At 39.7% G+C, this 24,605-nt stretch overlaps 1 protein-coding gene across 6 annotated transcripts in view; it reads right to left on the reverse strand.

Moving 5' to 3' along the window:
* The window catches only part of LOC124166372 (transducin-like enhancer protein 4), a 531,827-nt gene that overhangs the window by 211,687 nt on the left and 295,535 nt on the right, over positions 1-24,605 (reverse strand). For all 6 annotated transcript variants that reach the window (XM_046543868.1, XM_046543871.1, XM_046543867.1 and 3 more), the window contains exon 2: positions 7,370-7,467. In XM_046543868.1, the coding sequence (XP_046399824.1) occupies positions 7,370-7,467 (98 nt within the window). The remainder of the gene's footprint in view (positions 1-7,369; positions 7,468-24,605) is intronic.

Here is a 24,605-nt window from a genome sequence, read left to right on the forward strand (position 1 = left end):
ATTCATTTGGAAAATTTATTACCAAGACATTCAATTCTCAGAGATACGGGGAGACAACAGTTTTCACTATAATCTATACATATGCATTTCATTTGGGAATTACTTTCCATTTCCCTCGTTGATATTGATTCGCTCCTCCATGTGCCTATACCCAGATTGTCACTAACCAAACGTTCCATCCTCTCCCGCCTCTCTTCCCTCATAAATTCCCTTCCAGATCATATTGACCCGTTCTCCTTTTCAAACAACTCCTTTACAAACCACGCTCTTTTCTACCTTAATAGAAACACATAAGGTCAATAAGTTTACTTCAATGCATTGTTATTTATTTAAATTTCTTATCTTTGATTGTGTTTGTGCTTTTTATGTTTGTTATACTGTGCCAATATAAAATGGCAAACTATGCTGTATGTGGACAATTTGATAAATAAATAAATAAATAAATATTGTGAGTTAATATGTATGCCTCTGATTCTGGATACTGCGAAGCTGCCTCTGCCTAAAATTACTCTGATTATTCCTAAATAAAGAGAAGGGAGTTGAGTGGAGGAAAAACGCGGAAAAACGTAATCACGAGCATATCTCTTTGTCTCTACTACCCATAATAACACAACGGCTACCCCTTCTCCTTAGTATATGAGCAGGGCACATTGGAGACCATTGAATTGAATTGCAAAGTTATGCACAAACTACTGTCCACTCCAAACGTTACCCACACCCCTTTTATCTCATCCTCGTCACCATCCTCACCCCCTTATCCTCACCCCCCCAAAACCCTGATCGACTGAAAAGGTTAAATGCTGGGAGGAGTAGCCGCGGGGAGAGGTAGTGCAACTCAACTCGTGAGATAGAAATGGTCGGCATCCTGCTCAGCAGCAAAGGAAATTGAATCACTCAAGCCGAATAAAATGCTTCACAAAAGGGCCTTGTCGGAAGACTGGTGTGTAGCGGCGCTCGCGAGGAGAGGAGCTCCGCTGAATGGGGGAAAAGAGAGGACGGGGGAAAATGTTTTCCGACTTAGCTCAATACCCTCTCTTCCCATTCACTGAAGCCATGCGGGGCTTGGAAGTTGGGACGCCACAGGATGACTTCCACTCACACTATACTCATCAATGCGCACGGAAAAAATCCCATCTGCTTGCTCGCGAGATGATTCTTCCCTCAATTTCGCTTAAAGGAATGCAACCAATACTTTGAGCTCACATCTCCATTCTGCTAAATCTACAGGACCGATTGGAAGGGAAATTTTTATGAGTGCGTACACTTAAATGGTACACCCCTAATGAATTATAATTTCTCTCTCTATTAATCTATTCCGGTTCCATTAATCTCCGTTGTACCAACATCATGAAAATAAATATTTAAAAAATCAGGATCAGCATCTACAGAAGTTCCTCATATGTTATTGCTCTAATAAAAGCATTCCATACAAGGGCAATACGAGTGGTAATATTTACTTGATTATTCAAGCATTGATTCCATACTATAGTACACCTAATTGAAATTACGTGCATACAAACAGCTGGGGTATGCTCGCAGTTACTAAGTCTTCGCTTGTAATTCATAAAGGCTTTCTCACGATCAACAAATTCTGCAGCAATTTACAGACAACATTTTCCACCTATTTCCAAATAAAGATTTAGAGATATTTTATATTGTCGTGTGCCAGGAACAGCTCACAGACTAGGGACGTAGTTTAACTCAGATCTTGAAATCTTTCATTCCTCAGAGGTGGTCGCAATAAAGAAATACACACCAGTTATTTAAGTATGGTCCATTTAAATGGAGAAAATTTATAAAGTACATAATGGCACGAACTTTGAAATTGGCGGCGATCAGCATGAAGAAATAGCAAGGAAATTAATTAATGAAGCACGAGATAAAAGTACAATAACATGAACTAAATCACAATATTATGCATTGAAAAGTTAGGCCAACACAAAAATATTCGCCAATTCTGCGGGTTCTGATAAACGAGGCATATAATGCAGAGCAAAACGGTGAAAACATCCCTGGAGAAACGAACAAATGATAGCTCGCGGGGAACCACTTAGGATGCATATGAGGATACTTTATGCGACGCCTGACAAGAGGAGAGGATTACGCTAGAGTATCACGAAGAGGAAGTGACGGAGGACGCGATTGGAAAAGGGAATAGATTGAATCGCATCGCTGTTTCGACAATCGATCGACCGAATCAGGAACTAGGCGGCAGCAGGAAATCAACCGCTCGACTACCGCTAATTTTTCGCTTGGGTGGGCTGCCGAACGGGGTATATATCGCGAGGGGGATACGCCGATGGGGCAAATCTTACAGAACACGTAATGTACCTGCACTCAAAAGTCTCGCGGACAAAATGAGAAACATTTAAATTTTAAAATGTCCCTATGTCTTCAAAAAAACATCCATAAACCACTTCAAAGAATCCATAAACGCATGATAATTTTTCCAAGACTTAACATTCGTAAAGGGACTGGTGAATAGGACACGTACCCTCACGATCAACCATATATTTTTGATTGAAAAAATATTTTTAAATTAATAAACATACGTAAATTATACTTTTTTAAAAAAATAGAATGTACATTGCACAATTTTTCGTCTGAAGATTTTCACAGCTTCTTTTATCTATGTTGGTGGTGGTTTTCGGGTATTGCTGTGTAGAAAACATTTTTACTCGACGTTTCACTCCTCCTACTGGGAGCGTTATCAAGAGAATGGAATACATTCTCTTGATAACGCTCCCAGGAGGAGGAGTGAAACGTCGAGTAAAAATGTTTTCTACACAGCAATACCCGAAAACCACCACCAACATACATTGCACAACTCGAAATCCTAGATTCTTATCAATTCCCCATTCCCAATAAAAACCTAAATCAGAATTATTATTATTAGGTGGAAAGGATATTTTCGTTTTCGAAGAAAACAAGATTTTTCCAGAGTAACAGTAGCCATTTAGGAATGTATTTTCTAATGACGAATACCCCATGTACCCGAAATTATGGGCAAAGTAACGCACTTTGCTGATGAGTGAAGCATGGAGGAACAGCCGATATTTTAAGAGCCTATACACATCATGTCTCTCAACATTTATACCATTACTACTTTGATAGTCTCCTCATAATCTATCACGTCGGGAAACTTTAAATGGAGGGGTGTTTGGGATCACATCACATCACACACAAGGAATGCATTCACGAAAATGTGAGGCATTACGGAGGTACTAATGCATTCCTAACACGCGAACATTGAAAAGGACCCGCGGGGCTTTTAACACAGCGCCGATGCTTCCCACCTATTTTAATCAACTCGCCACAGAGCACGAAGGACTCGAAAAAGGGGTAGTGGCAGTGAAGACTATTCACCACTCCCCTTACTCTTTTGAAAAGACAGATGGACAGGTGTCGAGTTTATGGAAGAATTAATGGACGCTGGAGGTGGCGAAAACCGGTTAACTAGCGAAAATAAACCACGGGGAACGGCGGGACGGAAAACTGAAGAGGTCGTTAAAACGTAATTAGCGCGCGGACAAAGGGGCAGAGGGCCCCCACAACGCGGCAGCACCTGTCCTGCTCCCCCCTTCCCCTACCGGGGAGGCCGTGTTCCCCACACATACGCAAGAACGAAATCCTGCCTCCCATTTGCACCGGGGGACTACGAAAAGAAAGCTAGTAGTGAGAAAAGGGCAAAAGAAATGCTGGATAGAGGTTCTAAAACGCACTCCGCGAGGGAAACGATGGGAATGTGAAGAAAGAGGGACTCGTACGCGTGAAAAGACTAGCTCAGTCCAGTCCAGTAGATAACTTTAGTCCAGAGCTGCGTAAAAACAATCTTTGATTTTCGAACAGTGATGATGAAAATAGTTACCGACTAATTACCAATCGCATGGGCGCAAGAATCCATTTAATACGAACAATAAAGGCAAAAAGAAGATAGGAAAAATGAACTATAGAGATTTAAAGGTAAATAATATAAAGATTTAAATGGACCACTATCCTACTTATCTCCCATAGGTGAATTTGAGTGAGAAAACGCAATTGAGGAAATAGGAATTTTCATTCCCAAGATTGATTGAAGGCAACCATGACTCGCTGAAACAAAGGTATTTGACTCATTTCTAGGAAAAATGGGGAGAATAGTCAATTTTTATACAAATAATAATCACGAGAAGGATACAGAAACAATGAACTTTATGGATGTAAAGGTACGACCATAATTCTACTTATCCTCCCATTTTTACTGGGAGATTACGAAAGAAATCCAATACCAGCGAGATGGAATATACAGAAGATCTGTCCCATTGAGTGTGAAGACGAAATTAGCGAATCGGGAATTTTCATTTCAAAGATTGATAGAAGGACAACAATGAATGTCCGAAAGAAACGTATACAATGGTAAATACCGATTGGTAAATAGACAGAAGAATCCATTTTATATCAAAAAGAGGGATAAAGAGACAACGAACTGTGGGGAGCCAGAGTAAGCGGCAAAAGATATAGAAAAATGGAGCGCAGCAGCAAACCAACTCTATTTTGTAATGCAATACGCAAGTAAAATAAAAACCTACACTAGAAAAATTTCTCCTGAACACGGGATGGATCCGAGGACCATTTTCCGGTCGATACGATAAAGATCGCACTAAAACGATCCTTTACCTCTTGGATGCATGATTCGTTGGGCACTTTGACTGAAAATGCAAATACGTGTCCTTAAAAAGAATATGATAAGAAAAAAGCGTACGTCTAATCTCGTCGCGAAATAAAATACGGTACATATTGAAAAACACTTGACAATAAAAAGACAAATTTCTCCAAATATTTCTTCAAGCCGTTCAGCAACGTATATTTTGTCTGCATCAGTCACTACATGCCCTTAAACCAAGGATATTCGCTATCCTCATCAAAACAAGAGAGATGAGGTAACGCAAAGGCATCGAAATACTCAAAAGTAAAAAAATTCAATTTAACCGAGTATTGTTCACAAAATGCATGTACTTCGGCTGTGTCATAGCCATCCCCAGAGCGTAAGTAAACTTTTGACACAGATTAGCTCTCCCTGAAGTAAATGTCAACAAACTGACCAAGCAGGATTCAAATTATTAAATTTACGTCGGAGAGAAAACATACCTTCAATACACACACACACCGACAAGCATTCACAGTCACACTAATGAGTTTAGAATAGGAAAATATGTATTTGAAAGAATTATAGCCATTTGTAGGACCTCACCATAGGGTAAACACACTTCTAATTCAACGTCACACAAAAATAATTACTGTAGACAACAATCACAACTTGATGAAGGGTTACAACCACATAATTTTAACACCTCTCTAAAAACAAATATATATTGATAACTTTGATAAAGAGTTTTAGAATAATATTTCCATTGAAAGTACAGCTAATTTTATTTGAATGCATATTTTAATCACAAATAGCAGAAATATTATTGAGATTGCGTTTCCAAAGCTAATATTGGCTAAAATATGCTAAAATAACAAATTCTCTCCATTTGAAACAATATTTGAATTCATGAATTAAACAGGAGATTTAAATACAGTATTTACCAATATCTCATATTCAAAATTGATAAGTGCTTTAGGTAATTAAAACTACAACTTTATGAAACAAGGCTAAATTAGGTCAATTAAACTAACAGCATAGGGGAAAACACACTGGAATTCAAATGACTAGGAAATTTCTTTCGGAATGTTTGTTTGCAACATTTCTCAGCGTATCAACTACAGCGTAATTCAAAATAAATTTCGGAAACGTGGTCCAAACAGAATTCCAGGGTGTTTACACAAAAACGCCAATGAATAAATCAGAACACAAAAATCAAACATAGAAGGCACCTCAAGGAAGTATCATAACTGCTGAATAAAGTAAGAGAAAAAAATAGGAATTACTTCAAAAACTTTTGAACAACTTTAATGTTTAACATCAACTGGTTTTTATGACCAAGGTTTCGCTGCGGCATGACAACATCTTTTTAAGACCTGTGATCTCGTCGAAACCTAGCCCATCCTTACAACCAATTCAGAAGATTTATTAAGATTTATTTTTCTCGCGACTGGGAACGAAAAAATTACCTCTTATTTTAACTAACTTACATATATTTGCAGGCCATCGACTGAAACAAATGAGTTTTTGAAGACTTTTCACTTATTTTTAACCCCTATTTAACTGCAATAGAGAAATCGACTAAATTCACGTGAGAAAGAGGAATTTGACGTAAAGAAGGCAAAAGGAGCCGAATTTACAAGTTTTATTGGAATAAGAGAAAACGAATAAATAGCACGGTTAACGAACTATTGAGCGAAGAATTTTCCGTTCATGACAAATATCACTGATTTACGATAGTGAAACCAGCAAGTGAGTCGTAAGATAAGTTTTAATGATACTTCCTTGAGATGATTTTGGCGAGAGGTTGAAAAAATAAGTACATAATCATTCAAATATTGAAATACAAAAATTCATCAAATTCTTTAAAGGTATCCCAAATTTTGAAATAAGAGCTATGAGGCATGAAACTTATTGATAAGGTTGCAAGATGAATAGTGAACAACATAAAAACCTTACGACTTACGAGTCCAGTCCTTCTCAAATAATTGAAGGGGAGGAACTACGGTTAATTAGCAATATTCCCAAGAAAGTCAAGACTTAGGAGATAGAAACTCAATCCGACATTTCGATACATTGAACGACCATGAACAGGGAGAAGAAATGTGAGGATAGTCATGAGCCCTCTCCCTAGAAAGACCAAATGCCAGACGAGCCCAGCATTCTCCTTACACCCTTTAATTTATTAAGGCCAATTTACACGGTGCAGTAGCTCGTACAAGTTAATTTCTACACGCATGAACGCGAGAATGAACGCCAAGAGGCAACGTGCAACCACCTAACTTGTACGAACGCATGAACAGAAAATAGAACCTGTTCTAATTTTATTCATGCATTCGTACATGCTCCGTTCCAGTCCAAAAAAATCGTTCATGCAATCATACATTAACTCCTACATGTTAATGCATCGTGTAAACAGGCCTTTACAAGTCTTTTCCCAGGAGATGGTTGCGTCGCTGATCGAAATGGCGTTAAAAGTTTTTATCAAAACTTACATTGATTTGAGGACTTCTCATTCTTGGGAATGTTTCAACTCGATGCTTAAGCGAACGAATGTGAAATAAACCTGTGAATAACCTCTCGCCAAATGAGATGAAATAGATAGGAAATGCGCATTCAGGGATGGGAACGGAGACTTCTAGAAGTCGCCTCCGTTCAGACCACCCCTTGCCTTGCGCCAGTTAGCAAGTTCTCGGATAAACGTGGCGCTAATGCGCCAGGACGTACTCTCCGAGAGAAACTTACTTGTGGTACTGCGCCTGTAAGAAATTGAACTCTTCCTTTATCCTGTCACATGATTCTCCGATAGTGAACTTGAACGGCTGTCCCGGCTGTGGCGGACCCTGAGAAGAGAAAAAAAATGAGATTAGAGGTCATGAAAATTTCATGGCTGCAAAACAACGTTATTCTAAAAAAATCGGGAAAACAGGCTTTACATCATATACTTAATGAAAGAAAAATCGATTGGCGGCTTCAGTCATCTGTTCAACTGATAATTTCAGTCACATAACCACTTCCGACCACATAAAAAGTGAACTCGATTGTTTCTGGCTTTACCTTGTGAAAATCCATTCTGAAAAATAAAAAGTTTATTCAATACGACCGGTTTCGTCGCAGAGGCGACAGCATCAGGTACAGAAATCGTTATATTAACGGTTATTTTCGTGTGAAAAGGTACCATAACTTTTTATTGTTCATATAGAAAGTGCGTTACCATATGTGTTCCCGAAAATATTTCAACTAGGAAAGTCATAAAAAATACAATGGATCATTTTTTCCATGTATATTACGCAAAAATGAAACCTTTTTTACTTCTTAAAGCCTCTAAGTGGATGTTATCTTACATTACTGCGGAATAAAATGTCATAATAAATGTAAAATACATAAAAAGGCTGGTGGCACGCGAAAATTTGTGAAAGTTTATACTACGTATATAACGTATTTCCCTCAGGTCAAGCCTGAACCATTTCATGAAATGACCCGTTCCCTTTCAGGACACCAAGCCTTTAAGTGGAGGTTATTTTAAATTATTGTGGAATAAAATGTCATGATAAATGTAAAATACCTACATAAAAAAGCTGGTGGCAGGCGAATATTTGTGAATGTTTATACTACGTATATAACGTATATCCCTCAGTCAAGCCTGAACCATTTCATGAAATGATCCGTTCCCTTTCAGGACACCGACGTCAACATCTACGGGCCAATTCTTCACCTCACAAGTTTAAGGCCAAAGGACTTCGATCCATATATCCACCCACCCTCCCACAAGGCCAATCTCACGCCGGCAACGGCCGCAGTTCATCTTCCCATGAGCGGCTGTGAGGAGGGTGACTCAAACAATCTGAGGAAGGCGAAAGAAAATAGATCCCACCAAAAGGACCACTCGAGTGTAACCGAACGAACACTTCCTTTTTTTACACCTCGATCAATCGGGTTGACGACCAGCTGGAATTAAAAAAAAAAGTGAGACGAGTGGAAAATAAGGAACGAATACGGATAAGGACACACTGGGGAGAAATCGAAAAGAAGAGTTCGAGAAAACGATAAAGGAAACAATGGAAGAGGTGTATCATTAAGGCAGGTGTTGTACCGACAAAGTTAAAACGTAAAAAGGAGGAGTTGAAATTACTTCCCACAGTGCTTCACAGCGGTTGGGAATTGGCTACATTCCAATGGAATGTTTCCTTCTCACCGCACGGTGCTAAGTCCTGCCTTCCTACGTAAGAAATCACCTTTTTCGTCCCGCTCATTCACTTCCAACTAGCACACCAAGCCAAGAAGAACCCTTAGGTGCTCGATTCCGCTCTGCTCCAAACCCCACTCTCAAAAACACTCCGAGGGATATCATTTTCTCACAAATCAACTCATTCATCCTTACCCACTTCATTAGGGTCATACCATTAGACTTTTGTAGCAAATAACCTTTTTCAATAGGATGGAAAGACAAACTAAGGCATGAACAAGAGACCCGAAATTGTAAAAACGGTAGCTGTCTAAACTTGTGGAAGTAGTGCGAAAATTCCACACAGAAAAAAAGCACCCTTAAGGATAAACTTACTTGTGATCCCGGTCAAGGCGAATGATTTTTTTCTCTAAGGAATTTCCGCACCATTTATGTAATGCGGGTGGCTCCGTGAAGTTATCACCGTGGTATACTAAAATTTGTGTAAGTTTTTTGAATTCATAATGAAATAATAAGCAATGGTTATTTCCCACACAAATATGTTACTCGCGGTACATAACTGTTTGACCATGGTCTCGGCATCTAGAACCACTATCGGGGATTTATTGCTATTATATATTATTATATTTACAATGAATTGTAATAAAGAGCCACGAGACTTAACGATCGTAATAACTGAAAGGCAACAGAGTGATTAAATGTCAGTATATCCAAATGTTAATTTTGAAAGAAGTGATTTAAAAAATCATAAGATCGATTGGCAGAATAGTTAATTTTATAATCGTGGTATTTTTCATTAAACACTCGTAGTTTTACATTAGTGTCGTTATTGAATTTCAGCAAGCGGAACGGCTTTAACTTGACTTCATTGGCTAAATGCCACTCTGTATGGCTAAATTAGACCCTTTGCTATCATTTCCTTGGAAGAAAATCACATACACACCTCTCTACAAATAACAGGAAATCAAGGAGGGGAGAAAAACACGGGATGATTCCTCGGGTGTACTTACGAGCTGTTGCCATAGCGCCGGTCGCGAGGAGATAGCAGGATGAGATTGCGTAAAATATGTATAAAAAACATTGGAAGAACGCGGAGAGGGACGATCAGAGGATGGTAGCAAAGAAAAGAGGCATTGGGAATAGAGGGGAGGGTTTACATGATGTTTTTTTCACGAAACGCCTCGCCGCTAATTGCGCGAGACGGAACAGTAATGAAGGAAAGCGGTGACCGGAAAATCAGCGGGCGAAATTATGCGGGGGCTTGCGGAGCCGCCGGGGATTACAAAAACAATGGACGGGCGATGCCCGCATCGTCCTTTTTTTATTCTCTCTCTCCACTCTGGCAAGAACGTATGACGATTAATGGCGGGTAACTAATCCAGGGGAAGTCGCCGGGTGACTCTGACCGCAAGAAGCTCGCGTGCACATAGAGGGTCGCAAAATGGACACCCCGGCAGAATAGCCTCCGAGGCTGCTGTGTAATGGAGCATGGGAGGACATTAGCATCAATAACACGATGGGAGGGAATTTAAAGCAAGCGTGTTAAATCACTAACCGAAACTGTTACTCAGCGTGGAGGATCGATTGAGAAAACGCAGAAGCCACCTTCTCGGATCCCATTGGAAGTTTTAGAAAATGCTCTTAACTACGCATTCACAAATTAATCTAAGCGCAGAGACGCTCGACTCCGGTCGAATGAAGATTGAAATCTTCGATGAACCACTACGTTTATTTACTGCGTAATTTCCACAGTGACATGAGGCATGAATATCCGCACGCGGACGTTTTTACGAGATTTGTAGGCCATAAAAAGCGTACCTAGACCAGAAGACCGTAAAATAAGGTAGACATTTATTAGTATTGCACCGATTGCACTTATTGAGCGAGAAGATTACATTACTCCCTCCGCCTACAGTTATTTTTTTAAACCGCACGCAAGATACTCTTTATTTACAAACATATTGGCATATTTCCTAACTTTATCCCTCAATATGCAACGAACTCTATTTCTCATATTTCCCACAGCTGAATGGCAAAATGATCACCGCTGCCAAGACAACTTGAACCGCAAGAGTGCCAGATAAACGGAGATAATGTCGAATTCAAAAAAACAAAACTCAATTGAGATGGACATAAATTCCTTCTAATTAAGACATGAGCAGATCTACACATAAACGTCAAGGTTAGGGTCGCTAGCAAATGGTAGCCAATATTTTCATTCGACATGTCGATTAAATAACTATGGTTCTCACGATTCAAACAATTTTTATACATTTCTGTGTTTATCTCCCTAAGATAGATAGTACATTTTATTTATCCAATGGATCCCGAAGACCCGAGTTCTGACCCCGGCGACGTCAAAGACTTTCCAGAAGAAAACTAATCGCAGTGATGGCTCAATAGAGCACAACAGTTCTTACAAGGATTGAGACGCCGCCCCAGACTTCCTTCGTTAAAAACGGATTTGAACCAACGCTGGGTTTTTCCCTACCACCTTTTTCCATTTCCTCAATGAAGAGAATGATCATAAATTTTAGTTGCAAACATCAAATAACATATAATACATCAGTTTTGAGTGGGTCCATGGGTAGAGCGTAAGGCTTTTGATCTGTGGGTCTGAATTTTTTAAAACCTCTAGTCTGCAGCTCAGTCTCTACCCTCACCAATCCAAACTAACTTTCTTGTTGATCACTTGAGTGAGAGAATGATAGCATTTATGGCCATTTAAAACTTTTCTAAAGTCAACACTAAGATCGAAAATAAGATATACCGTCAAATAATTTAATAATTACATACTTGCTATTTTTAAAAACTTTTTACCCAACCTCATTTTTATCATAAATTCATCACAGCTTTCATGAATCAACTCCAGAAGAAAACACTTATTGTGACAAAAACATAATAGAACTGCGTGGTGGATCAGGGAATGAATGGATCAGAAAAAGGTTCCCATCCTTGAATTTATAAAACCTGACGTCTGTAGGTCACTGTGGAGTAAGCTTTAACCTCACTTATCCAAACAAACTTATGCGATTATCACTTCAGCAGGAGAATGAGAGCAGTGATTGTCCTTAAAATCTTTTCCACAGTGAAAACTAGCATTTAAAATAATATGCACCAGAAATTAATGTAATAGTTCATACATACTTGGCATTTTTCAAAACTTTTTTACTCAACCTCATTTTTTATCATTAATTCATCAAAGCCTTCATGAATTAACTCCATATGAAAACACTGATTTTGACAAAAAGAATACATATCACCGCTCCGCCTCCCCGCCGTTGTTTTGCGGCTACTCCAGGGCATATAGATCCTGGGGACTGCAGACAAGGAGATGATACCAGAAGAAATAGGGACAAAAAAGGCGTGGGGAAGTTGGGGTGGGGAAGATGAGAGAGGACTAGAGAAGAGTTTCATCAGAGGCACTGAAGGGGAAACGGGCGAGCGAATAAAAAAAGAGATGAAGAGATCAAACTCGAGTGAAGAGGAGGAGGAGGAGGGGTGTGGGGGGAGACATGGGAACCACTCCCCCCACCCACCCCACAAGAGGCGGTCTTCCCTTGAAGATAAATCCCATAAGGGGGGAGCGGCAAAGATACGCGAAGAGGGACTTTGCAGGGGCGAAGTTGAAAGGGAGGGGAAAGAGAAAAGTAAAACCCTTTTTACGCTGTAATTATGAAGTTGTCAAGATTGTACGAGGGAGGGGTGAAAAAGAGAAGGGGGCGGTTCGAAGCTAGTGATGCGAAAAATATGCATCGATATTATATGACAATCGATTTCCATATTTCTACGATATTTCTATTTTTTACATCTGATTCTCGTTATTTCAACGTATTTTCTTGTTATTGGGGCTACAGTAACTTGGCAATATTGCTGCATGTGGGCATTTTCAATAAAATAAAATAAAGAAATATTATCATATAGTAGACGATGACCATAACAAAATTTAACAAATTCAACATTTCTACACAAAAAAATCCTAATAAATTGCTTCAACATCATATTCAGCAAAAATCTTCATAAAAGTTTATGCAATAAGACGTTGTTTCTAAAGAGGATTGTATTTACAAATTTACCATATAACTCGAAGGTGAATCGCGTAACACATAAGTTTATTTTCCCACGTTTCTATCAGAAAAGTTTACGAAGTATGACTACCTACTTCTGCCCTTTTACGACGCTACAGAAATACAAAAGGCACTCCTTGTGCATTAACTCAATCGGAGACAATTATTAAATGAGAAAAGAATCACTTTTGTCAATAACATACAAAAATTCACCGTTTCCAACATTAGACGCTAGGAAGACGTTCGTATGATTGATGAATACGTTCGTGTACGCCCATGATACCAGCTGGGAAAATCAATTGAAAACTAGTCAAAGCCTTCAACTTCATTAGTCACAATGTTTTATGAAAACTCAGAAATTAACGGGGAAAAAGCTTCACCTAATACTTTCACCATTAAATCCAGATATTGTTTTACCTGCAGCAGTTTCATTCTACATATCTGATAATGTAAAGCCTCCTGGTAGTCGCATTCTATGACCAGCCATGGAACATATTCATACTTAAAATTATTTTTTTATTTACGCACTTTAAAACAGTGGGCGTTATCGGTGCTACCACTTAAGCCCGTCCACGCTGTCTTATGGAAGTTAATTGCTACCTTAAACGAGGCGGAGATGGAAGGGAGATCGCAGAATGCTCAAGTATGGTTGATAGTAAAGACTGGATGGAGAAAGGGAAGACTAGGGCAACAGAAAAAAGTACGACTAAGATTGAGTAAGGAAGCAGATGAGACGGGTAAAGTGCATGCTATGCAAAAAAATCATTCGAGGAAATACTCGCAATCTTATTACCCTCTCCTTTCGCCTCTTCCGAGGATTAATCAGCCCTCATGTACCCGGCTTTGATTTATTTGCAGCAGAAAATCTCGACACGCACCGCTGGTTTTCAAACCCTGATAATGACGGAATCACATTTTTTCTATATAAAAAGGAGGAATTTCAAACTTCAAGTGCGTTAATTTACACATCAATGCGAATATTTTAATAATGCAAGCAAGTTAGAGTTTTAACAAGTAATATGCGTAATGTTATAATTATCGACTTATCATTTGAATCGTAGGCAATTAAAAGCAATTAACTCTACGGGAAGTCACTTCAACCCAAAAGCAGTGACGTAACTATGGGGGGATGAGGGGATAGGTCACCCCCCAAAACCTCAAGAGAAATTAAAAAAAAATATTTATAATTAAAAAAAACTATTTTTGACATATAATGACTGTATCTGCTTAAAGTTATATTTTTATTGCCAAAATGATGTAAAATGTGTTTCCAGGCACGTCATTTTTCAAAATATTTCCACACACACCGTTGCCTGAGGGGGGGGGGGTTAGCCACTCCTGCCCATCCCATCCCCACATAGCATATTCCTAGTTTACACCACTACCCCAACAGTTTATATTTTTCCATTCATAATTATTAGCTCCATTAATATTTTCCTCGCATACCCATTTCCATCCCATATAAATCCATCAACTCTATATACTAATTATGTATTCGTGACTTTGCATGTATCCACGTAGGCTTCCTTTACGTTTCTCTTGACTTCTCAGAGGAATACAGACTTCTGTAGATCTTCTCATTACCGTTCCGTGTCAGGATCTCAAAAATCCACCCGATATTCCAACTACGAAAATAACACAAACTAAAACACTCGAGCAAAACTAATTCCTCTCCATCATTTAATGTCCACGTCTCAATTTCTCGTACAAAGATACCCAAAACAAGCGCCTCCATAACATTCTTCATCACATTCAAGATCATTTTCCCAGCCTTCAAGTGATTCCTATTAGTTACCGATTGGTTGGATAAAGAGTTGGTAAGCAGACATTTTTTGTTGCACCAGCTCAGACGTGGTAGCAAGCACGGTATCACTTAACTTCGCTACCCCTCCCCGATTCGTCTCAATTTATTCGAGGCGATGAACCCACGATTGCAACGCGGCATACTCAGTAATGAACAGCTTCATCTCTTTGTGTTCACACCAACTCCAAGTAAGCTCACGCGTTCCACAAGACCGTAGCGCACTCGTAACACGATAAAGAACCGTAGAAAAACCGACGAATGGATCACGACATGTCGGGGGCGGAGCCACTCGCCCCCGACATGTCGTGATCCATTAAGGAAAGGATTAAAGATAGCGGATAAGCTAGAGCGGAAACGCATAGTTTTCCCATATTCCCTTTCAAAATATTTCATTGCCTTTGCATAAAATATCGAATCATGCAAAAAAATGCGGAAATATTAAAAAATAAAATCTACATACTCTTCACATCGTCAAGATCATCGTCGATGCTTACCGCAATTAAAAAATACATTCTTGAAATTTTATCACCTACGGGGTTGTATTTTAACTCAAATGCGCATTTTGATGCACTTAAAATTGCGAGAAAGTTTAATGTTTTCAGATATTTGTACCTACATTGATTTTTTTAGCAAATATTTCCATTGCACCTGTGTATGTCAACTTGTCCCACGCAGGCTGATATTTCACTATCAACTAAGAAAGGCCTATTAATTCGCTGAATACACTGTAGGAATTATTACGGACAACACGGTAATTTTTACACGAACAAATTTTGAGGTACATACTCATAAGCCGAAAATCACTCTACACACTATTGCCTCATTATTTACAAAGTCCTTTCATCACCAATTACCATCCTAAGGGCCAATGTCATCAGCAGAATGACGGTTGCCACATAAGTAGAAGAACGACGCCATCATTCTTTCTTCACTCAACATAGGCAGTCCAAGTGGGACAGAAAACAGACGGAGGGAGAAAGATAAGGAATGGAGAACAGGGGCAAGGAGCTTGGAGTGGCGGAGCTAAGGGAAGAAAATGTGAAGAGGGATGGAAGCGAAGAGAGGAAGACGGAGGAGAAGAAAAATAGAATGCGATCCGGAGGAGGTCTGGGCAGACTGGAGAGGAAGAGGGGGGAGGGACAGAGAGAAAAAGAGTTGAGAGAGAGAGGTTCACTTGAACAGAATGCCCAGATATCTCTCGTTGTGAGGGGGAGGGAAGCAGTCGAGTGTCTTCGCCGAGTAAGGACCTCGTGGCGGAATAGGGGGAGGAGAGAAGGGGGTGTGTAGTGGTGGTGGGTTGGACGAGAGTGGAGGGATGGATGGAAGATGCGAAGCCGCAAGAAGTAGATGGCCAAGGACCCTCTCATCACGGCTCCATTCCCCACTCCTGCAGCCCCGTCATCATCATCCAACACCGAGCACTCCTCCTCCTTCCATCATACTTAAAGGCTCCTCCATCCTCAGACCTCTTACCACTCGAAAACTACTCCAACACCGCTTCCCTCCCCTCCCTCTCCACCCACCCACCCCAGCTCCACCTCCTGCCATACGCTCTTCAGGGATGCTCTCCGATATGCGTCGATATATACGTCCAGTGTATTGTTCCCGACGCATCGATTCAAATAATTATATTTCGTAATGTTAAAGACGCTTGAGATGATACGAGTAAACTTTTTGGTGGAGAGATATCGTGAAACAGCATATCGGGCGATAAACAAAGATATCGCACCGCCCACTAGTTTTTTTTAAAAGCTCACAACACGTGTTTCGATTGCCTTGCAATACTCATCAGCTGCTGATGATGGTGATTTATTTTACCCGACCATGGTTTCGTTACAGCATAACATTTTCAAGGTACTGATGACGATGGCAATGTAATCGAAACACGTGCTGTGAGCTGTAAAATAAAATTAGTGGGGAGTACGATGTATTTCTTTAACATTAGCCAGGGATGATAATTAATATTGATACAGGACATTAATTGTATATAAACATATGTACTCGAATAATATATTTTACATGATGATGATAACTAATATCGCTAATAGCGATATAATCGGCGTAACTAAAGATGAAAGAAACCCCTTCAGGCGTCACTTGGTGGAAAATTTTGTATACTGAATTAGGTAATACTTTTATAGATATTTCACATAATTTTGCTCAAAAACGACCGCGGAACGGGCGTTTATAATTTCGAGGGCCATGATTATGACGTTCAGTCGCTGGATTCAGACAAAGTATCAGTGCCATTTGATAGAAGTTATCAACCAATTAATGTATCAAAAAATAATTTCACACGGTAGCTAAAAATATTACCAATTACCGTTACACCGTAAAACGAAGCTAGCAGACGGCAACAAAATCAGTATACAATACAAGTGATAAAGAGATGGTGGCATGATTAGAAACATACCCGGTGCAATAGAAATGAATAGCAATGTAGACTGTAAGAAAAATTAACTTCCTCTTATCACAAGCCGATAGTTCAAGAATAGTGTAGATCATGTAGGATCAGAAGGATATAAGTAATGACCGCATATGGCTGCGAAATTATTTGACATTATAAAATATTATAAGATGAGAAAAACCTTCATAAATTATATCCAGTCTGAGGGGTTTCAAGAATGTCTCGCCTTCAACCGTTCAACGTGTAAAATGAATAACTCATCCACAAGTATGAGAGAGTATTTTTTAACGATATAACTTGAGCAAATAGGTACTATATTTCTAAAATATGGGATTCCGATATATCGGTTTTTTATGCCTCGTGCCCCCACTCCAGACCTCTTATGACGAAGAAAAAAACTCCAACAACGTTCTCACTCTACACTTCACCGTACCACTCTTCCCTTCTTATGTCGGCCCCCGACCGCCCCCGGGGGGCGGAGTATCTGCGAACACTCGAGAAGGGGAGAAGATTTCTCCCCCGACCCAACTCCCCCAGACCTCTTCTCTTTCCAACCCCCTCTGCGGTCTCACGCAAGACCCGATATCTCTTTCATTTTCTTCCTCTACACTGCCGGTACTCTGGCCACGAGTCACTCACTTACTACAATACCCGTCGCCATAGAAACGGAGGCCTTGATTAGAGGGTTCAAGGGAGGTTAATCCATAAATTGTTGAACCATATTTTGTGTTGATAATGATGAGAACGGAAAAGAAATGTTACGCAGCTAAATTACATAAAATGCTCGATTTTACGTTCCCAAAATAATAGGGTAGTTTCCTTCATCAAAGAAAACGAAAGCCACTGATTGCGATTCGTTACCCACCATTAGTGTATTCAAAATATACGAATTATTTGGTTTTAGAAATCAAAATTTAGACGAATATTAATGGTCAATTTTAACCTCATTTGAAAAAGGCCAGATTGGCGCCCATGCGATGCCACTCCACGTGACGTCACAGGAATCTAGATGCTATACGAGGCCCTTAGCCCTACCCTTGTTTCGGCATGCTGCGACAGTATCTTTCTCAATATGTGAGGATACTTTTCTAGCACAATCCCCCAATATCGCTGCACTTAGTAGCCAGGCCCTTTAACTCTTCGGGTCGCGAAAATAAGACCCAATCGGGAAACCACAACGTCCAGTAAAATTGATGGTCTGAGGCGAGACTTGGTGAAATTGCTTCATTTTAAATTTACAAAGATTTTTTTATTTAAAATTAAAAATATCAACGTCCAGTAGTTTACTTCATTTCAGCTTGTTCCACCCATATATACCTAGCTTTAACGTTAGTTTTTAAGCTGTTGGCCTCCCGAGATAAAATTTATTTCTATTCCCATGGTTTTATTTTCGAAAACTATAACTAGTATTTAGGTTTGACGATATATAATACTCCCATTGAGAGACCTAACTAACCTTAATCAACTAATTCAAAACATTTTTTCCTCAATTATCTTTGTATATCAGGCAATGAGAGTGCCATTACCTTTCTAACAAGCTTCACCATCCTTCCTTTCCACGCCCCCAACCTCTCCCATTCTGTTTTCTCCTCCCTTCTCTCGTATGCCTTTTTTTCGCTCCGCTTCCCATCCTTTCCTCTCTCTCCATTCCTCACCCCTTGTTCTTTCCCCATTCCTCCCCCTTACAGAAAAAAATAAAGCTCACCTCCTCCTCATCCCCTTAGGCTACCCTTTTGTGCGTCGGTCGCGGAAGGGGACCGACGAGTGCGAAAGATCGATAGCTTTACACACCCCAGAGCGCCGCGCGGTCCTCGGCAATTTCTTACTTCTCTCCCGCCACGACAATATCTCCACCCTTTCCATTCCCTCCCACTACTCTTTGCTCACTGTCTTCCCAAGCCCAGGCTCGCTAGCTATCCATACCCCCCCCCCAACTCCACCCGCATTCTCATCGACGTAAAACCATCAGATGCCACACCATGTTTACCAAAGCAGGGTGAGCTTGAAGAGGTGGAGCGGGAGGAGGAGACATTTTATCGCCTTCTAACCTTCCTTTCGCGACGGCCTCCCTATAACTACTATCGGCGCAGGAATTATGTGCAATCGATACTCGGGACGATGAATTGAATGAAGAAAAAAGAGAGTCAGAAAAAATAGTTATATCATTAACTTCCTCGTAAAATCTTCGTTGTTTAAATGGCTTAGTTTCTTTTTACGTTGTTTAATTTATATTTTATACACGAATTTTTAGTTACATCTTTTAATTACATACTTTCCTCGAATTATCTACGTCGTTTGAATTAATTTATTTTCATGCAGCAGAATTTTTACTTTATACACGAATTTTTATTACAGTTGCCACTGCTGTTACGAGAAACGTAACGGCGTTCGAGTATATTAAATTAAATCTCACAGCATTTAGATGAAATATGTGTATCTCACCAGTACTACAGGCTGATAAGGAGTAATTTCCAAATTTTGGTGTGACCAAAGTTCGTCCTTCGTTCCTACAACCTAAAAACAAGTAATTTAATCGTTCCAAGCGTAGATAATTAAATAAATACTACTGAAATTCATAAATCCTTGAACAATTCGTTTTTTGAAACGCTCACACTTTTAAAGAGCGTCACTCAAAGCGCAGTTTGAGCAAAAGTTTTGCAAATAAAATTCGTTGATTAAGTTAAAACTTTACTAATAATGTTCTAAATAAACACTTATTTGAGCCATTACGCCACGTTTTTCTCGACCAACACTCCAAATGGCAATAATAACGCTAAAACTACAATAAACAACGTAGTACTGACCAAGAAAAAGAATAATCCAATTAGTTTTACGGTGTCCAACTCCGTTAGTTATACATCAGTATCCGAACTCGGACGCACAATTTCCGCGCCGATAATAATAATGCGTTCCACACTAACATACCCACCCCTTCCTTCAGCTCAGCCTCTTAACCCTTCCGACTCTTCACGCTGTTTATACGAGTAATATCGATGGGCACACAAGAGAGATGGCTGGGTGAGACCTCACTAGCAGAGGGAGGAAGAGAGAAAACAAACGCGGCCATCGATTGGAAGTGTCCATCACGAGCGAAGTCGGCGGAACGGAAGAAAAGGGTGAGATCCGCCTCACAAGAGCCAGCGAGTGAGGAGATGGGATGAAAAAAAATGAATAATCACCATCGAGACGACAACAATGGCTAAACTTGGAGAGGAGTTATGAGGGCGTGGAGAAAGATAAAACCGGATCGAATTACTCCCTCCACACCCGCTATGGGGGTCGCGGAATAAATTGAAAGGCGTTCTTGAAGGGCCGCGACTTTTATTTATTATAAAAGCATTCAGAGTCATAGTGAAAACACAATTTTGCATCCAGAAAAGAGTGTTTCACACGTTAAGAGGTCAGAAATATTGAGATGATAAGTTTTCAATGCTGACAGAACAAAATATAATAACTGAAGCAATAACTACAGCAAAAAAATAGGGAGAATAAAAATAAATTATACCTAAGATGCTGTCGTGTAGTATAGAAAAATACATAAATTGCTTCGATAAATACAAAATTACATCAGAGTTATTTGTATGAAAGAGCGAAAATTTCCTTTGTATATATTTGTATTTTTCGACGGTATAAACGAATAAATGACTTTGCACGAAAATGGAAGGAAAGTTCAGAACGCAAAAGAAATAAAGGAGTAACTATTAAATACAACCTTTCTACCATCATCAAACTCAATAAATGTAATCGTGTTTTCATTACTAAGAATCGACGTGGATGAGTTGGAAGAGAGATGACAGAGCCTCTTTTCCCAAAACATCATCCTACAAACGAGAGCTTCCTAGAAATATTAAATTAATGAAGCAGTATCAAGGGTTTAGGCACTATAACGCAATACGTATTTTTAGTGTTTTCTAACCATTTTCAGTATTGAGGGTCTGTTTTTGCCTAGTAGTTGCTGTTTGAACTGTTGATAAAAATGTAGGGGGATTGTTGTGCACATAGAACGGTCGAAAGACGACGTGGTTCGTGATTTTTTCCTAGAAAAATAGAGTTAAGACCTCATACTACATTACCACCTTAGTACTACGTATAAGGGTCGCAGTCTCGCACGACACCCGCGGCCGGAGTGGCAACTCCATCCCAACGTATCCAGACTCTTCCTGAAAACCTCTCCTCCGCACGTAGTAATAGACCTTTCTTCTCCCTCGCGCTCTTAATAACACGCCCCCTTCACGCCGCCTTCGACGCGCCAACCCACAATTCCCTCCTCCCCTCACCCCCGCCAAAATCTCCCCCCCAAACAACCTCTTCCTCACACGCCCTGTAATCACTCCTCCGCACCGCAGTCCTCGACATAATCTTCATCATCGCGGGGAGAGAGAGAGAGAGAGAGAGGAGGGAAGGGAAGGCGCGAGGGAAACTCCACCTCTCTGATTGAGATCCCCTCCGCCCACCCACCCCACGATTCACGTCCACCAAAGTGCCACGCCCCTCCCTTACCTCCTCCAACCCCACCTCCACGAGACGCGAGAGATAACCCTCTCCCCCTTCCTTACTTCGTACCCTTTACTGCTCGACACCCTCACCATCGATGGAAACGAAAAGAAAGCAAGCGAAGACGTGAAACGCAAGCAAACGCTGTACATCAATAAAAGAAAACGATATAAGACACGGTCTCAGGCGTTATTTTGTGGAATCGCTCCATTATTGAATAAAATAAAATAGCTTTGTTTTATTCCACACTTTATTTTAAATAGCACGACCCGGGTTTCAACATCTAGTGTTACAATACACCTGATGATAACAATAGATGTTGAAACCTGGGTCGTGCTTTTTAAAATAAAGTGTGGAATAAAACAAAGTTATTTTATTCTATTCAATAAAAATAAAACGAACTACTCACGACCGTCCGACTTCGACCGATATTATTTTTTTAAAGGAGTTTGAAAAATCCCTAAAATTTCTTCTATAAAATGCCACGATAAGTTCACGCATACGAAGCGTGTTCAGAAAATAACGACAAACAGAGATTAAATTAAAAAGATAAATGAAAACTATTAAAATTACCAAAATATCTGGATATCAACACCATCGATAAAGCCAATTCAAATGAAAAATGATGCTTGAAAATCAAAATAGAAATAGATCGAGATGTGTAAGAAGTTCATTAGTTTATGGCGCCTTAAGCTATAGCCATTGGTATGGCGAAATCACCTGAAAATCGAAAAATCTGTACCGGTTCCAAAATTCGTCACCCTATAAGGTGACTAAGTAAAGGTACTATTTTTCATTCCCTATTTTTTGGTGCAAAGTGAAAGGGGAATTCCTCTTCTCGCATTGGAAATCCGACAGACAATAGAGATTCACTGGAAAGGATCCAGGAAAACTCAGAATATCTATACTCGACACAATGGTAAATTGATAAATGTAGAACATTAAATTTACCAAACTACCTAGATACTACAATCAATGGTGACACCTTTTCATATGATAACGGTACAATATAAAAATTACCGAGAGACTTGTGCATCGACTCATCTTCTACTAAGAATGAGGCCTCGGAACCTTTCGAGAATAACGAAAAAAATAACTTCAAAAATGATCTATTTTGCTGAATACTGGTCCAGAAGGTAATAAAAAAATAGTTATTTAAATAGGCACACACTTAATATATTCCAAATAGATAAACAGTGCAACACCATATGGTGTCACGCGTTGTATCCTAAATAAACATTCCGTTTAGATAAGGTCGACTAAGGAAACGCAAAAAAATGCTAGCTAGGGCATCCTGTCTTCTCTATATAACCCTCGAGTATCGAACGTGCGCTCATCAAAGCACCTACCGATATCAAAAATGTATACTTATGCATCTGGAACGAAATTCGGTTCATTCTCACCATTCCTTACGATCGATGGATGAAAACAAACACGATGGAACGATGACACGACGGATGAAAAGGTATATTCCTTCAAGGCGGATATGTCAACCCACTCTTAAAACTTCATGTATATTCTACGATTTGGAGAGGGAGGACGGCGAGACAACACTTGAGAAGACGCTATTTGGAGATTAGGAGACGGGGTTTGTTGACACAAAACCGAGGGACTGGCAGAGAAACTTGCTCGTCACTACTCCCTTGAGCAAACGTCAGCTCATGCGGAAATAAATATTACGATTGCCAAACACCACAGAGAAGAAACTTTACTCACGACACAGGCATATGTAAGATGCATTTGTATTTATTTATGGGAGGGAAAGGAAATGACGAGATAGGTAAGCGTAATCAAGGAAAAATATTAAAAAATGCTATAATATGCATGTTAACATTGACTGCAACTTATTATGAATGCAAGGCACTCATCATTAGGGAAAGGAGTTAAACGAAAGGATATTTATTCAACAAGACCCAAGGAATATGAGTTTATAGACAGCATACTGTTTCACTGCCTCTACTTCCTCAGGAGGTGATTATGATCTCATAGACAACTGTTCTCAAAAGAAAGTAGTTGACAATTTGATAGAAATAGTATCACATAAATCCAAATGGGAAGCAGTCCATCGAAAAGGCTATGCATTCCAAATGACATAGGGAATATAATTTTAAAAGAGTGTGTTCTCTATAACCTCCTACGAAGAGGTAAGCGTCAAAAATTATACGTAAATGCTATCAAAAGGAAGTACTCGAAGCACTAAAAAAAGGAATTAATATGACAAACTCACATAGAAGAAGGTTATTAACAACTTCGATCATTCGGAACAAAAATTATCATTGGCTTAGTCCGAAACACGACCATTCAAATACCAGCAGACTCGCGGGAACGATGCGTACTTTCAATAAGAAAAATGAGGATGAAGAGAAATAAGAAGGTAGAAGAAAGGTAGCAAGCAACAGAAGACTGTAACGCTCCCTTTCCTTTCGCAAGTTACGGACGATGCTGAATGTAAAGAAAGAGAGAGGTGGAGTTAGCATGATACTGGAAACCGGGAGTTGCAATCGCGACTCGCCGGTCACGACTACCGAGGAATGACCAACCGAGGAGTTCACGCCGCCAAGGGAACAACATACGAACACGCCATCTAGTGAAGGAGGTTGGTGGCTTGGAGAGGACGGGATAAATCATGGAGAGGGCATAACCTCCACGGGACAGGGAGCTAAGAATCGAAGGGTGTAAAATGCAACACTAAGGAGGAAATAACTATGCAATTCGGAGGCGATGAACGCAAAAAGAGACTAGAAATAAGCTCTTATAAAAAATTTTTTTTTAAAAACCAGCCTTTATATTTAGATTACAGGGGATGAGCAACGTTTATATATGACACAAAGCAAAAAAACTCAGTGACCCCGAAAAACCAAAAGTGACGTATTAAAAAAGTCACTATATTCATTAAATTTTCAGTGAATGGTAAGCCCCCTATGTTTCAAAATGCCACCCCTATGCTTTTAAATGCCTACTATGTGGATATGCCTAAAGTGGATAACTTTTACTGTGGTCGCAAAACACGAAAATCGACCATT

Source organism: Ischnura elegans, chromosome 10 (genome assembly GCF_921293095.1).
Source record: "Ischnura elegans chromosome 10, ioIscEleg1.1, whole genome shotgun sequence".
NCBI lineage: Eukaryota > Metazoa > Arthropoda > Insecta > Odonata > Coenagrionidae > Ischnura > Ischnura elegans.